The sequence below is a fragment of the Paramisgurnus dabryanus genome, chromosome 19 (assembly GCF_030506205.2).
Source record: "Paramisgurnus dabryanus chromosome 19, PD_genome_1.1, whole genome shotgun sequence".
NCBI classification, from domain to species: Eukaryota; Metazoa; Chordata; class Actinopteri; order Cypriniformes; family Cobitidae; genus Paramisgurnus; species Paramisgurnus dabryanus.
This window is the reverse complement of record NC_133355.1, coordinates 10,472,352-10,489,648: the sequence shown is the minus strand read 5'-3', so window position 1 is coordinate 10,489,648 and position 17,297 is coordinate 10,472,352. Positions and strand designations below refer to the sequence as shown.

At 42.1% G+C, this 17,297-nt stretch overlaps 1 protein-coding gene across 1 annotated transcript in view; it reads left to right on the top strand.

Annotated features, from left to right (window-relative positions):
• LOC135773571 (fibrocystin-L-like) overlaps positions 1–17,297 on the top strand; it is a 125,810-nt gene that overhangs the window by 95,252 nt on the left and 13,261 nt on the right. Inside the window, exons 43-48 of the mRNA XM_065283237.1 lie at positions 5,226–5,382; positions 5,641–5,797; positions 8,704–8,913; positions 14,710–14,839; positions 15,587–16,686; positions 17,025–17,216. Of these exons, the coding sequence (XP_065139309.1) occupies positions 5,226–5,382; positions 5,641–5,797; positions 8,704–8,913; positions 14,710–14,839; positions 15,587–16,686; positions 17,025–17,216 (1,946 nt within the window). The remainder of the gene's footprint in view (positions 1–5,225; positions 5,383–5,640; positions 5,798–8,703; positions 8,914–14,709; positions 14,840–15,586; positions 16,687–17,024; positions 17,217–17,297) is intronic.

The following is a 17,297-nucleotide window of genomic DNA, read 5'->3' as shown; positions in this document are numbered from 1 at the left end:
AACAGATGTGCTGTACTGTACCGCATGCATAAACACTTTGTTAATGTCATACAGTGGCCACAAGAAACTTTTTAAACTGTATGGATGACTTGTACCAAATTACTTTAGTTAATATTACCCTAAAATTAATAAATGCTGATGTCGTGATGGGCAAAGTAAAGCCCACATGGTAGTTTTAAATGGTTTATACACTCTCAGAAATAAAGGTACAAAAGGTACCTTTTAAAAAGGTTCTAATATGTATCATTTATAAATATACAGATAAAGTATGTATCTTTGAGGTACATTTATATTTAAGCATTTAGCATAAGGTGAACAGACACCCCCGGACACAGTCCCGTTTTTTTTTTGTGTTGGGTTCTCCATAAGCCCACAACAATAAAGAAATGAAATATTCAAAAGGGTTTTGTCCATGATTGTAAATTCATAGACAATAACAAATAAGATTTCAAGGACATTTTAACCATTGTTCCTACTTGTCATTTGAAAAATCTGGTCACCTTAATTTAGCAGATACTTTTGTCCAAAGCGACTTACAAAGATTAAGAAACGATAAGATCGATATGTCATAGGGAGGCAATTGTACAAAGGGTGCCTGTAAACAAGATACAACTTTTCACTATTTCTAAACAATACCTGTTTGAGAGAAAAGAAAGTTTAGGTTGGTGCACTGAATTCCTCACAGAATCCCACCCCTGACCGGTGGGTTTAACACAACAAATCTATACCTACCGGGTGTCATCAATAACCGGTAAGGGATCGGGTAGACGGGGACGAGACTGCGTCACCCATTTCCCTGATGCCGGTCTAGGCTTCATACTACTCCCTTTCTCAATGCCCTCCTCCCCAGAAACCTCAGGAGGGACGAGCAAGTGATAACATTATGCGAATCTTTTTTTTGTAGCCATTTTTTGCCTTTATTTAACAGTGAGTTTAGGAGAGGACAGGAAAGTACAGGGAGGACTCCCAAAACTCTGTGTTTGGAAAATTAAAAGCCCGATTTGGGATCTTATTAGTCTTGTTTACAGTTATGGCCTCGTTTAGTGGACTTTTTTTACTCAAAAAGGAGAAAAGAAAGAAATGCGGTCCCCCCAGTCACATTAGCTACAAGCGACAGAGACGGAGCGACAGGCTACCATTCATTTTCAATGGAAGTGGCCGTTTGCCAGCGACAAGCGACGAGCTCGCCGCTGCGCGAGCAAGGCGGGGCCAATATAGACAAGCAGGCTATTTTATGCAAATGCTGAGCGATGCGACAAAGCGACTTCCAATCGGAGTGAAGGAGCAGCGTGACCTAGGTCTGTGGTCGAGTCTGAGAAAATAATTCAAGATGGCGGAAAATGCGTATTTATGTATATATCTGATAAGTTTGGCATTTTATCTCATATATTTTGTTACTTTTATCGAGAAATAAATACTTTTAAATCCAAAAACACCGTTCTTGTAACTTAACAATACCTCTAAAGTGACTTTTGATACGGCTTTTGGAAACTAGCCAAGGAACGCCCATCAAGCGAGTGCGTGTCGCTCTGTGTCGTTCACTTTTGTAGCTAATGTGACTGTAGGGTTAGCGACTTGTACCAGATATGCGCTTCAAACGGTAGCCAGTGGAGAGAGATGAAAAGCGGCGTTACATGAGCCCTTTTCTGCTCCTGAAAGATGAGTCAGGCTACTGCGTTCTGAACTAATTAGAGTGGTTTAATAGACCACACAGCAAGGCCAGCAAGAAGAGCATTGCAGTAGTCCAGCCTGGAGATTACAAAGGCCTTAGTAAGAAGTTGTGCTGCATGCTCTGTGAGATATGGCTGTATCTTCCTGATATTGGATAGAGCAAAATGGCATGATCGCACTGTCTTTGCAATGTTATAAGAGAAAAACAGTTCATCATCAAAGCCTACACCGAGGTTTCTGGTCATTTTAAAAAGGAGAAATGGTTGTGTTGCCAAGTTGAATGGATAGGTCGTGCAGTAGCGTGGGTTGTGCTGGAAAAATAAGCAACTATGTTTCAGCTGAAGTTGGTGTTTCTTCATCCAAGCTGAGATGTCTTCTAAGCAGGTTGTAATAAGTGCAATGGTGGGATCATCAGGGTGAAATGAGAAGAAGATCTGTGTGTCATCAGCATAGCAGTGTTGGCAGAAGCCATGTGCCTTTATGGTAGGTTCTAAGGATGCTGTGTTGATGGAGAAAAAAAAGTGGACCAAGCACTGATCCCTGAGGAACCTGTCACTGAGTTACGGTATACAGGCGAATTGAAAGTGGTGGAAATAGTTCCGCCCGGGCCGATTTCAGTGTAACTCCTGGCCGGTTCCGGGCAATGAAATCACACAAAATACGCATCAGGTGTGTGAAGAGAATGTGGCGATCGATGATTGGATCATCGAGAGAGAGGAGGACTTATATAAAGGGCCTTTGAGAAGCAGGAAGGGTGAAGTTCATGTGAGTTCATGTGAAGTTCAAGTTCACATGTCGGGTGTTCGCTGGGAGTGAGACGGACGTAACTAGTGTGGTGGTGAGAACGGCTGTTTGAACTTACAGGCTGTGGTAGAAAGTGGAAGGAGATTTATACCCGAAACATGGAGGAGATAAGTGCCAAGCCATTTGCTTACGTTGTGCTTTCATGACTGTGTGGTTTGTTTCGAAGGAATACTGGATGTTTGGAGGACACAAAGAATGGAGCGAATTGGATATGCAGTAGAAGAAGGAGAGGGAAGCTAATCCAGTGGGTTATTGCTTTTGAACATGTGTCATGTGTTATGAGAAGCAAACTGTGGATATTTAAAGGAACAGTCTGACACTTTGGAAGGTTTCCCCGTTTGTATATTACCACCAGTATTAGGGCTGTCTTCTTGCAAAAAGCCTATATCATCATAAACAATGAAGGTTTTGCCTTGTGTTACTGTGAACTGGGTTGAGGACTACTGTTGTTTGATGTGTTGATGCTTTTCCTTTGATGCCAATCTAACTAACAGTGTTTGCTCATCACCCAGTCCGTTTGCATCCGTGATTTCTTGTTGGAGGTAGCGAAGGAGGAGGAAGGAGTCCCCAGTTTGCGACCTCAATACCACCTTGCGTCTGTCCCACACCTTAACTGCACTATTAGCCAGAACTCGGAGCCCGGGCTGGATACTTACCACTGGCCTTATATCACCGTGAGTGTGTGGAGTGCGGTGGGTGATTTCTTTTGAGTGTGCGCACAAGGAAAATTGCAGTTCAGTGCTTTTGCCAGTATTTGTCAGTGATAGTACTCTAGGCCGAGGGAAGAGCTCTGCCTGAGAGGAGCAGAGTGCTGGTGTTTGACAGTACTTCAACGCATGTCCATGACTGGGGGACTGGTCGACCTTCCTCATCGCCTGGTGGCTCTAGGCGTGGTCGTCCTGTAAAGATGACTGCAAGAGCACAGAGCAGAATGCTCAATGAGGTGAAGAAGAATCCTAGAGTGTCAGCTAAAGACTTACAGAAATCTCTGGCACATGCTAACATTTTTGCTGACAAATCTACAATAAGTAAAACATTAAACAAGAATGGACTTCATGGGAGGACACCACGGAGGAAGCCACTGCTATCCAAAAAAAAACATTGCAGCACGTTTGAAGTTTGCAGAAGGGCACCTGGATGTTCCACAGCATTACTGGCAAAACATTCTGTGGACAGATGAAACCAAAATTGAGGTTTGGGGCTGCTTTGCTGCTTCAGGCCCTGGACGGATTACTGTCATCGATAGAAAAATGAATTCCAAAGTTTATCAAGACATTTTGCAGGAAAACTTAAGACCATCGGTCCGCCAACTGAAGCTTAACAGAAGATGGACAATGCAACAGGACAACGACCCAAAGCATAGAAGTAAATCAACAACAGAATGGCTTCAACAAAAGAAAATACGCCTTCTGGAGTGGCCCAGTCAGAGTCCTGACCTCAACCCGATTGAGATGCTGTGGCATGACCTCAAGAGAGCGATTCACACCAGACATCCCAAGAATATTGCTGAACTGAAACATTTTTGTAAAGAGGAATGGTCCAAAATTTCTCCTGACCGTTGTGCAGGTCTGATCTGCAACTATAGGAAACGTTTTGTTGAGGTTATTGCTGCCAAAGGAGGGTCAACCAGTTATTAAACCCAAAGGTTCACATACTTTTTCCACCCTGCACTATGAATCTTTACATGTTGTGTTCAATAAAAACATGAAAACGGATAATGTTTGTGCGGTATTAGTTTAAGCAGACTGTGTTTCTCTATTGTTGTGACTTAGATGAAGATCAGAACACATTTTATGACCAATTTATGAAGAAATCCAAGTAAGCCTAAAGGGTTCACATACTTTTTCTTTCAACTGTATATTGTTATTTTTTGCTAAATAACTTATTTTACGGTCTGAATCACTAAAGTACATATAAAAGCAATACTATCATGTATTCTATAGAACAACTTTTATTATATATTTCATCATTTTCCTGTTTTGTATTATTTCTTCCTTATATTTATAGCCTACGCGTTTGTTCTAAAACTATTCTAAAAGTATTATGTTTACACACAAATTAAAAAAGGCCTGTTATATATTAATAACACTTTACATCATGTGTGTGTGTGCTATATTTATATATTTATTAAGTATGTAAACATAATAATTTTAAGAAGACATGAGCTAAAATATAAGGAAAAAAAAGAAATATTATTATATTATTGCTTTTTCAGTATAAAAAACATTTATCCTAAATAAATTATAAATGTAACGTGATAAAAACGCTATAAGAAACACATAGAGGGAACAAACTTTGACAGAACACCGGACATCCTTTCTACTTAATTTCTATTCTAATTATTAATAGATTTCCAGATGATTTCATCGCTCCAGTTTGTCCGTTTAAGGGCTTATTTCAATCATAAACACCTATGTTTATCTTTAAATAGTGTCTTCGACAATGGTATTCTATAAAAATTAAGGTAATCTTTATTGGCATTTATATTCTGACACTTAACAGCACAACAGGACATTTTCTACTGAGTTATCTTGCTCGTTTCACTCGTGTCTAATTTATTTCCACTGTTTTTCTGCAACCGCATTGCGCATGCAGCTTGCAGTGACGCAGTTTTTTGCAGTTTTTTATCCAAACCAATTAAAATGTAAATTAAAAGTGTGACTTATAGTTAATATATATATACAATTGCTTTTTAAGGTTAAAGTATTTTTACCTTTTTATAAACTTTCCTTTCCTTGTCTCACATGTAGCGTAAATGCCGGTGAACTTAGCGTGACTATTGCGGGATCTGTCTGCGATGTACAGTCAGCCAGTCAGACCCAGATTATTTGTGTGACCAACGCTCAAAACAAATCACAGGAAACTAAAGTGCGAGTCCTAAGAGGAAACAGAGGAATCGCCACAATGGTAACACCAAGATACATTTAATTTCTCTATACAGTATTTTGACAATCATAAATAGTGAAATATCTATAAATTGTAAGGTTTAGCCAAATTCAGCCCAAACTCCTTGATCCCCCCCCCCCCCCTTAAAAAACTACATACAAATATGTCGTACAAGCTACCAAAGCTCTATCTAGTTTTCAATTTTTTAATAATAAGCCTTTTAAAAATATATTAGCATTCAGAGTTACAACCATTAATGGATATTCTCCTGTTTCTCAGGATCATGCTGATTTCTTCTACATTGATGTATGGTCATCTCCCTATACATGGGGTGGTCTCTCTCCTCCTGATACGGGCACACTGGCTGTAATCACTGCTGGTCAAACCATTCTGTTGGACACCAGCACTCCTGTCCTAAAGATGCTCCTCATCCAAGGTATGTTCATTTAGACACTACTTTATAAATATCTTACATTAACTCAAAACTGTGAATTTTGAATATGAATTATGGGCTATACTCCAGCCAAATATCACAATTACCAAATAATTGACTCATCCCTAAAGCAATCCAAAATGCATTTGTCCTTCATCTATCAGACGAACATCCAAGCTTATAACAGTAGAAAACATGGATCAGGGAATAACTTCTGACTCTCTCTCTCGTGAATCACCAAGATGAAAATTTAAAACCCTACTTCTAAAATACTTTTCAGCGATATTTCTTGCAAACCAACTTCATACAACTCTTTAATAAGCTCTTGTCTGTGGTGGTCATAATTTCTGCAAAACATGCACCGTCTCAGGTTCCTGACATGAACACATGCCACTCTGATGCTTTCCTAAAATCAATAAAGTGCTGTTCAGAAATGTGTGACCAATAGTAGATTCTTTTAACTTATCTCAATGTATCTCTGGACCAACTCACGGTCATGGACATATCTTGACTTCGTGTTTTCTTTGGGGATAACGATAGATAATATTTGTGTTGAAGAAAGTGCTATTTCTGACCATATGCCTAGGTTTCATTTCACTTCCGCAACAAATGGACTATGTAATCCATCTTCATCAATCATGTCCAGGGTTATCACTACTTTTACACCTAGTGCGTTCTCAACTGCTTTTTTTTTTTTTTTCATACTGAGCCTACATCTTTGCCCGTTGTGGGACCTGATGAACTAGTCAATTCTTTTAATCGTGTTTGTACAGAGATCTTGGATAATGTTGCACCTTTTAATATGAGAAGTCAAAAAGTTACAAAAGAACTGTGGTTAAGTGATGTTACGCGGAATATCAGGCGGATATGTCGGCAGAACGTAGTGGCTAAAAGATAAATTGCAAGTATCTTATGATATTCTTATAGTGTCTCTAATTATCAAAACGCTGTTAGAGCCAACAGTACCAACAGGGTTTAAGCATGCTGTCATTGAACCAGTCTTAAAGAAAATTAGTTTGGACCCACAGGATTTTAAAAATTTTAGACCTATATCAAAATTGCCTTTGATGAATAAGATTTTAGAGAAAGTTGTCCATAATCAACTTACAGATTTCTTGATGGATAATAATATAATGGATATTTTTCAGTCTGGATTTAGGACCAAACATAGCACAGAATCAGCATTACTAAAGGTGACTAATGATATTGGTAACACTTTATTTCGATAGTCCACTTTAGACATTTTACTAACTATAAGTAACTTTGCAACTACTTATCAACTACCAATCTTTAGAGAATTAGTAGACTGTCTGCTTAATATCTACTAACACTTTATTGTGATGATATCTCAACAGACATTCAACTGTCTATAAGTATCTTTGCAGGTGCATGTCAACTTATTCCACTAACCCAAACCTCTTCCCTAACCCCAACCCTTATAGTCTACAAATAATCTAATGACATTTAGTTGACCTATAGTTGCAAAATATTGAAAGTTAGCTGACATGTAGTTGCAAAATTATTTATAGTTAGTAGAATGTCTAAAGTGGACTATCAAAATAAAGTGTAACCATGATATTTTGTTAAGTATAGACTCTGGGAAAAATGTTGCCTTAATGATGTTAGATTTAAGTGCAGCCTTTGATACCCTGGATCATACAATTTTAATAGGACGCCTCAGAGATTATGTAGGGATCAATGGCGTGGCTCAATGGAGTGTTTTTCTCCGTATTTGCACGATAGGACATGTTCTGTAAAAATTGGAAATCATGTCTCTGCTTCCGCGACTATTTCATGGGGTGTTCCTCAGGGATCAATTCTTGGTCCGACTCTGTTTTCATTATACATGATACCCCTTGGTTCCATTTTTAAGCAGTTTAACATCAAATAGCACTTGTATGCTGATGATTTACAACTGTATTTTCCACTGGAGTGTGATGGTTGTATATCACTAACTAAATTTTATAAGTGCTTGACTGAGGTAAAGGGATTGCTAGCAAATAATTTTTAACAATTAAATGAAGATAAGCCTGGGAATAGTTTGGCTGGAAATTGTGGACTATTGACCAATAATATGTGTAGTCAGGTAAGGAATCTCGGTGTAATTTTTTATTCTGAAATGCGTTTTGATCGCCAAGTTAATAGCGTTGTGAAATCATCTTTTTTTCAGTTGAGAAAATTGACCAAATAAAAACCCATCCTTTTATACAATGATTTGGAGATTGTTCCGCCTTTATTTCAACCCGGTTAGATTATTGTAATGCTCTTTATTTAGGCATAAGTAAATCACTCGTTACCCGTCTTCAGTATGTTCAAAATGCTGCAGCGAGATTTCTAACAAATACCAGAAAACGAGATCACATAACACCTGTATTGATAAACCTTCATTGGTTACCTGTTAAATTCAGAATACAATACAAGGTGTTAACGTTCGTTTTTAAAGCATTATACACGATCAAGCTCCTAAAAACATAAATGATATGTTAATCCCATATCAGTCTCAACGTCAAATACGCTCCTCTCAGAATATGCTGTTAACCATCCCTCGATCTCGATTGAGGCGTAGTGGAGACCGTGCCTTCTCTGTTGCGGCCCCTGCACTTTGGAATGAGCTGACGCTATCACTGAAATCCCTGCCAAGCATGGATACTTTTAAAAAGGATTTAAAGACTTATCTATTTTATAAAGCGTTTGGTATCTGATATGGTCTGGGAACTGTGAGTGATTATGTGTTTGATTATGGTGTCATGTGATGATGTTTTGTTTTGTGTATTTTAGAATTATTGGAATCTTTGTGTAATTTTGAAGTTGTTTAGCACTCATGGGCAGCACTTTGGTCCATTTTAATGGTTTTGAAAGTGCTTTATAAATAGAAGTTGAGTTGAGTTGAATGTTTTATCTCCTTTAAGGTGGACGGCTGATTTTTGATGAGGCAGATATTGAGCTACAGGCGGAGAACATTCTGATCACAGATGGTGGAGCTTTACAGATCGGGACAGAGCAGCAGCCCTTCCAGCATAAGGCCATCATTACACTGCATGGACACCTGAGATCTAAAGAACTTCCTGTCTATGGTGCTAAGACCCTGGGTGTCAGAGAAGGAGTGCTGGACTTGCATGGTACTGTATGCTTGTAGAGTATTTACTATGCTTACTAACATTATGAATGATATGCTCCTGATACATGCAGACATGGTGTATATACAGTGGCAAGAAAAAGTATGGGAACCCCTAGGAATAAACTGGTTTTCTACTGTGATTTGCCATAATATGTGATCTGATCCTCATCTAGGTCACAACAATAGAGAAACACAATGTGCATGAGGTGACACAAATAATTCTAGTTTCTTGTGTCTTTTTTGAGAACCCCCCCATTAAACATTCATAGTCTGGAGGAAAATGTAAGTGAACCCTTGTATTTAACAGCTTGTTGAGCCTCATTTGGCAGCAAATACTTCAAGCAAGCGCTTTCAGTAGTTCTGAATCAGAATGTTGGTAAGCTGTGCCCATTTTGCGCCATAACATTTTTCCCAAAAAATTCAACTTTTGTTTCATCAATCCATAAAATATTTTCCCAGTAGCACTGGGGTTTGTCAAGGTGCTCTTTTGCAAACTTCAGGCTCACAGCAATGTTTTTCGGGAGAGCAGCGGCTTCCTCCGTGGTGTACTGTTGTCACAGGGTGACTTTTATAGGGCGGAACCAAAAGGGCGGAGAAAGGTTCCGCTTGAAGATGGTTTCCGCCCGGACCCGATTTTTAAAAACACCTTTTTACTTCCTGGTTTCCAAGGGCAACACAATCAGGGCTTTATGAGCCACAGGTGCGAAGAATTACAGAAGCAAATTGTGATTGGAGGCAGTGTGAAGACAAGACACATAAATAGCTCTGCAGGAACACAAAGAAAGGCAGGTGATTGACACGAGAGGCGATCGACACGGGGAAAGCTCCTTATTGCCAAGGGCAGAATGAAGACACGCACCTTTTGAAGAGCCCGAAGGCTCTGTTGATCCGGGTATCGCGGGAAGCGAGCGGAAAGAGGACAGAGCCACAGGAGGCGAAAGAAAGACATGCTGTGGATCTTTTAAAGGAGCACCCCGAAGAGGTTTCGTTTTGTGCTGTTGTGTTGCGCTTGTGGTTGTGCTGTTTTCCTCTCAGGCTGAAGTTGGCGTGGCTGTGTGGGACGAAGTAAACCATAGTGGTTGGAAGACGATTGGAGACTACTGGATACTGAAACGAAACGAAAGAAGCGGAGTTAGCGTGAGTGTTTGCTATATATTGAGGACATTGTGATACAAGTGAAATCACTGTGCAACCCTGTTGGGGGAAGAAACGCCCTGCCTTGTGAGGCTGGAAATAATCGTCTGTGGGTAACAAAAAGGAGAGCATCAGAAGAGATCTTACAGTGACTGTGAGTATGAAACATCGAGTCTGAGAAACACCGTATACTAACCTGTTTCGTAGCGAACAACCCCAGGAAAAGGAGGACGGCCCCACCCCTAAACAGTGTGGTGGGCGAGCCGAAGGAGGACAACTTGGGCTATCACAGCGACGTGAAGGCTGACTGGGTTAAACACCGTCTAACGGACTCCGGCGAAGTGGAGGAAGACGGGGCCTCCTAAGTGTTCACTTTGAGTACGGTGGGTGAATCTGTGCTGTTGTGGAAATTTCACTTTGATGTGGTGCTGTGTACTGCTGTGTGTATATTGTCAGAAACCCCCCCGCCTTCGCTAAATTCACCGTGGGAGAACGAAAAGGCTGCCGGTGTCAGTTGTTATTACCTGGCCTATGCTGTGAGCAAGCTCTGGATGTGCAGTACTACTGTAGAGAGAGAGAGAGAGATAGAGGAACCCGCAGCCTGTGGAGAGAGAAAGAGAACGAACACGAGGAGAACCCTGTCTGTGCCGTACTTCCTGTACGTTGTCCCAAGTGGAGAGGTGAGAGCCAACCAGCGTTTGAATAACTGTATCTGTGTGTCCCAGCCCGCAGCCTGTGGAGAGAGAAAGAGAACGAACACGAGGAGAACCCTGTCTGTGCCGTACTTATTGTACGTTGTCCCAAGTGGAGAGGTGAGAGCCAACCAGCGTTTGAATAACTGTATCTGTGTGTCCCAGCCCGCAGCCTGTGGAGAGAAAAAGAGAATGAACACAAGGAAACCCTACCTGTACCGTACTACTGTACGTCATCCCAAGTGGAGAAACGAGGAGCGTGGAAGTGCCATCTCCGAAATGTGCCATGAGACTAAGGACTGAGATCCCTTTTAAGTATTTAATTTCCCCCTAAGAGATTATAATATTTAATAAAAGTTGTCAAATTTTAATACTGTGTCGGTCTGGTCATTGGGGTGTTTTGGGACCTCCTTGGGGTGGAACTAGGAGGAGCGTGACCCGCGACAGGGGCGGTCCGCTTCTCTGACCTGTGACACTGTCATAGACACCGTGCCTGTCCAAAGACTTGTGTATGGTAGACTCAGGAACAGAGCTGTGTGTCCGTTCCAATGATGTCTTCAAGCCTTTAGCTGTTACTCATGGGTTCTTCTTTACTTCATTTAGTATTCTGCATGGAGTTATCTTGACTGGGCGCCAACTTCTAGGAAGGGTAGCTACAGTATTTAACTGTCTCCATTTATAGACAATTTGTCTAAGTGTAGACTGATGGAGGTCTAAACATTTTGAGATTTTTTGTATCCCTTTTCAGCCTTATGGAGTGCAACATCTCTTGATCAGATAACTTTATAAGAGCTTGGTTCAGAAGAGCTGATGCTTCTTAAGGACAGCAATTTTAAAATGTGTGAGTGTCTTAATATCAAAGTTGCACTAAAGCACACATTTAAACTCATTTTATTAATTGGACTCCAGTTTGCCAGCTTCTGACAAAAAAGCTTTCAATAAAGTAATTAGTCCATGGGCTCACTTACATTTTCCTCCAGCACTGTGAATGTTTAATGGGTGTTTCCAAAAGACACAAGAAACTGGAATTATTTATGTCTTGTGAGCTTATGTGTCACAGGAGTGACGATCTTTTAGGCGGAACCAAAAATTGGGAAAGTTTGGTTCCGCCCGGATGTTTCCGCCCGGACCGGTAAGAGAAAACACCGGACATCCGGTAGCGTCGCGAACGCTGTAATCAGCCAAATTACATACAGCTGAGAGTCATTAAGAGGAGCGCCGGGTGATTGGACGATGGCAACACGTAGGAGAGTATTTTAGAGCAGTTTAAACCACAGTTGGGGGGCTTATTATTCCGGTTGGTGGTGTGTATCGTAGCGTTGAGTTGGGCTCACCGGGTACGCTATTTTGGATTGCTGTATTGCTCTCTCTCTCGTTTGGATTATAGACTTACATTGATGAAGATACCGAAGACCTTATAGGTAGAAGAATTAAACGAATACTGACCTTGGATGAAAGAAACGAAGGAAGGAAAGACGCACCATTGTGAGTATACGTTTGTGGAAAAGTGGTGTTGGTGGCTGAAAACCACCTTGTCTATGCATCTGGAGTCCTAGCAGTGTGAGATCAATCTTGGGGAGCGTGGGACGAAGAAAGTACAGCAGCTGTAAGTAACGGAGTCTCCTTATGGATGTGTTGTGCATGTATTTGACCTGTATATCTCTTTGAGTGTTTTCGAAAGAGAGTGGGTGGCCCTACCCCTGAACCAGCGCGGTGGGTGAGCCAAAGGGTCTTTGTGCTGAAACAGCTCCAGTGACGAAAACAAACACTAGGCCAAGTTACCATCTCCATATTCTTCGTCCAGAGTGAGGTGAAGGAAGACGGGCGTCTATTGTAAGCACTGAGCGTGGTGGGTGAGTCTTGGATGTAGAAATTTTCACTTGGAGTGGTGCTGTGTAATGCTGTGTATTGCAGTGAGATTGCTGTTGTCTTGTCTGACGTACCCCCGCATCCAGTCACTCATTCTTGAGACGACGAAGAGGAAGAACGGTTCTAGAGTAAAAACCTGTACATGAATATGCTGTGAGTGTGTTTCAGTCTTAAAATCACGGAGTGGCGTCTCGAAGTATTTTCCCAGCCAAACGCTCGGCGGACTTGAGTTTAGGAGTGGCGGTGAAGAACTGTGCTATTGACGGTGTGTGAGTATTACCTATAATATTGCTACCTTACCTGTGTCCTTTTATCATCACAGAGTTGGAGGCGAAGGAGATCCGCCGCCCCGAGGTCTCGACGAAAGGGCGCCCCGGTCCAGTTTTCGATTGACCAACGGGTCTCGAGGAAAGGGCAGCGCTCGACCCGGTGTGACGGCGTGACGTTCTCGCCCCTCTGTAGACCAACGAGCTCGCCGAGAGGGTTTTGGCCCCCGGCGTCACATAGGAAACCACTGTCTAGCTGACGCATCGCGCAGCCAGTTATCGTAAGTCCGCCACCCTGTTAAAGTAATATATGACCTGTTAAAACTGCCAAATCAACAGGGAAGAGGAGTGTGTTGTGAGAGCTGTGCAGAGAGCCATACCTACCTCGAAGCGGTAGTCAGCAGACATCTGTGGAGAGAGAGAGAGAGAGCCAGCGTGAGCACTGAGATACTGAACTGTGAAGAGAGCCATACCTACCCAAAGCTGTAGTCAGCGCAGAGGTGAGAGAACCATTGGAAACCGATTCATTGTGCCTTTGTGTCCCAGCAGTCATCTGTGGAGAGAGAGAGAGAGAGCCAGCGTGAGCACTGAGATACTGAACTGTGAAGAGAGCCATACCTACCCAAAGCTGTAGTCAGCGCAGAGGTGAGAGAACCATTGGAAACCGATTCATTGTGCCTTTGTGTCCCAGCAGTCATCTGTGGAGAGAGAGAGAGAGAGCCAGCGTGAGCACTGAGATCCTGAACTGTGAAGAGAGCCATACCTACCCAAAGCTGTAGTCAGCGCAGAGGTGAGAGAACCATTGGAAACCGATTCATTGTGCCTTTGTGCCCCAGCAGTCATCTGTGGAGAGAGAGAGAAAGAGCCAGCGTGAATGCTGAGATACCGAACTGTGAAGAGAGAGCCATACCTACCCAAAGCTGTAGTCAGCGCAGAGTCCTCTGTGGAGAGAGAGAGACAGAGTCAGCGTGACCACTGAGATATCAAGCCGTCCAGGAAAGCCCAACGTACCAGAAGCTGTAGTCAGCGACGAGGTGAGAGAAACCATTGGAAACCGATTCACAGTGCCTTTGTGTCCCCAGTAGTTATCTGTGGAGGAGTAGAGAGAACCCGTGTGAGTGTTAAAGGAACGGTAAGGAAGGAAACCTATACTTACCAAGAGCCGCAGTCGGTGAAGAGGTGAGAGAACCCTCGGAGGTCGATCCACCGTGTCCTCGTGTCCCGGCGGTAGTCTGTGGAGAAAGAGAGAACAGGGAAGGAGAGTGAGTCGACAAGCAAGGAGCTGTGTGAGATAGGCGGTGAACCGCCTCGAGCTAGCTACAGGTACACGGATAAGAAAAAGTCTATACCAACACTGATTTGATTTATTCTGCCTCCAGGAAGGAAGAGGAGCGCGCCACGGGCAGAGGGAACCAGAGGCGGGAGCCCGTTCCCCGACGCAACCCCCACCCCCCTGTCACTCGCTTGCTCGTGGCCCCCTGGAGGACAGATTCGGGCATTAGTTTTTAATTCCCCTTTCCCCAATCCCCAGTATCTTTTAAATATTTAAACAAATAAAGAATATTTTTTTATACTTACCTGTTCCTCGTTGTTGTTTGGTCATTGGGTTGGTTTTGGGGACCTCCTCGAGGTGGGAATTGAGAAGGGGCGTGGCTTAACCACTAGCAGCCAGCCCCTGGCTTGTGACATATGCACATCGTGTTTGTTTATTGTTGTGACCTAGATGAGGATCAGATAACATTTTATGGCAAATCACTGCAGAAAACCAGTTAATTCCTAGGGGTTCACATACTTTTTCTTGCCACTGTATATTACATGTCACCCTTGCTTCTCCAGGAATCCCAGTACCTGTACCGTGGACTCGTCTTTCCCAGACTGCACAGAGTGGCTCCAGTACTCTCACACTGTTGGATGCTGTCACCTGGAAAACTGGAGATGAAATTGTCATTGCTTCAACAGGGGACAGGTACTGTATGCACAGCCAAAACTGGAGTGAAACTCAGATTAAGCTGATGAGTTTCTAGAAACAAAATCTTTTTTGCTGCTCCGTTAGCACATGAGCAATATGTTGGCCAATGACGAGATTTTCCGTCTTTCCGCAATACCGCTATTATCCACCACCTTCCGCAACTTTTTAAACCCGGAAGTATTGCCCTATGGCAAGCTGCTGCATGTCCGTGTCTGTTTTAAAGATCGCTCTGAATGGGATCTCTATGAAAAGTCCGTCACAAAAATGGAATTATCTCTGCTTTTTGCTCAAAATATGGTGTTTTTGCAAAAACCTACCCATATTCAAAAGCTGATTGCAAAAGAACCTCTAAAGGTAGGATGAAACGTTTTTTTTGTTTGTTTGAAAGCAGAGGGTCTGTTCTTTCATTTGGTATATTGTATGTTTATATATTTAAAGAAGAACATTTTCTGGAAGGCTTTAAACTTTGGTGAAAATCATGAAAAACGCTGGCGCTGGCTGGAAACTTTTTTCTAAAACGCTGGCGGTGAAAGAGTTAAAGGGATACTCCAGCAAGAAAAAAGTACCCCATGATTTACTTTTACACATTATTTTACTACCGATATAAAGCTTGGAAGAGACAAGACATTTTCTTATATAACCCCGATTGTGTTGATCTGATAAAAGATAATCATGTACATCAAGGGTGGCTTGATGAGTAAATCATGGGGTAATTTTCATTATTTGCCAGAGTATCTCTTTAAGATACCCAATTACAAAAATATGCATTATAATGCAGTCAAAGAATGATTCCTCTCTATTTAAGGTTTATCATGCTGGACAGGGGTTCCGCCTGGGGCGACATCCAATCCACTGGCATCTAATGGGTGATGTTCAGTATAAGTCGTATGTGCGTGGCTGTGCCATACATCAATCTTACAACCGTGCTGTGGCCATCCGCAACACCCACAACCTACTGGTGGAGCGTAATGTCATCTACGATATTAAAGGTGGTGCCTTCTTTATCGAAGATGGCACTGAGACCGGAAACATCTTGCAAAACAATTTGGCCATATTTGTAAGACAGAGCACAAGTTTGCTAAATGACGATATTACTCCAGCTGCATACTGGGTAACCAACCCAAACAACACCATTAGACATAATGCAGCGGCTGGTGGGACGCACTTTGGTTTCTGGTACCAGATTGATAATTGTCCTAATGGTCCATCACCATATGATACCCACATCTGTCCGAATAAAATACCACTTTTAGAGTTTTTTAATAACACAGTGCATTCACAGGGCTGGTATGGATTGTGGATCTTTCAGGAGTATTTTCCTATGCAGAATGATAACAGCTATTCCTCAATGTCAACACCAGCCCCAGCAGTCTTCCGCCGCCTGACCTCCTGGAACAATGAGAAAGGTGCTGAGTGGGTGAATGTTGGAGCTGTGCAGTTCAGTGAGTTTCTTATGGTCAATAATGAAAAAGCAGGAGTGGAGACCAAGAGGATCACATGGGGCTATGTTAGTGGATGGGGGCTGGAAGGAGGTGCAGCTGTGGTCAACAGCACCATTGTGGGTCATGTGGATGAGCTGGGATTGGGAAATGATTACTGCACCACACATGGCGTTGTTCTGCCCCTGGAAGATGGTTTGAGTGTCATCAACACCAATTTTGTGAACTTCAACCGGGTATCATGCGCAGCTGTTGGGGTGGCAGAACTTATTGGAACCTGCACATTCCGCTGTGGAGGCTGGAGCGCGAGGTTTGGTGGGATCCGATTCAATCAGTCACCCAACAAGGCCAGGTTCAGATGGGAGCATGAGGTGGTGCTTGTAGATACTGATGGAACCCTGACAAGTACATACATAGTATAGTGTATATTTAAGAGCTCAGATGCAAACCCCTCAGACTTGTTTTCTTGTAAATTATAATTTTTTTACTCTTTTTACATTTAGGCATTTAGCAGATGCTTTTGTCCAAAGCGACTTACAAAGATAAAGATTTGGAGTGAAAGTATGAACATGATATAAATTGTGCCAAAAGCATTCGGTTTATATCAAAAAATATTTTTGACGGAGGTGGCGTTTAGTGGCTTTTGCATCCGAGCTCCTTATATTATTTGCATTGCCTTGTAAATACAATATTCCAACAATAAAAACTTCTGAGTAACATCTCTTTTTTTTTTAATAAAAAAGGGAAATTGAACTCCAAGGTGGTGCCAATGAGTTACCTGCTCGATCCAAGTCACTGCTCTCAAGTAGCAGATTGGAGTGTCGGTGTTCCTGGGGCAGTTTGTGACAACACCATTAACTTCCATCGTTTGGTTTTCAACAATCCAAATCCAGGATCACTTCGGTATAACAATGTGATTCTTACCAACTCTTTTGGTAGGTAAAAATTTAAAATCACTGAGATATAAAGATGACGTGCATTTATCTGATTTGTTTCTACAATCCCAATGTACTTGT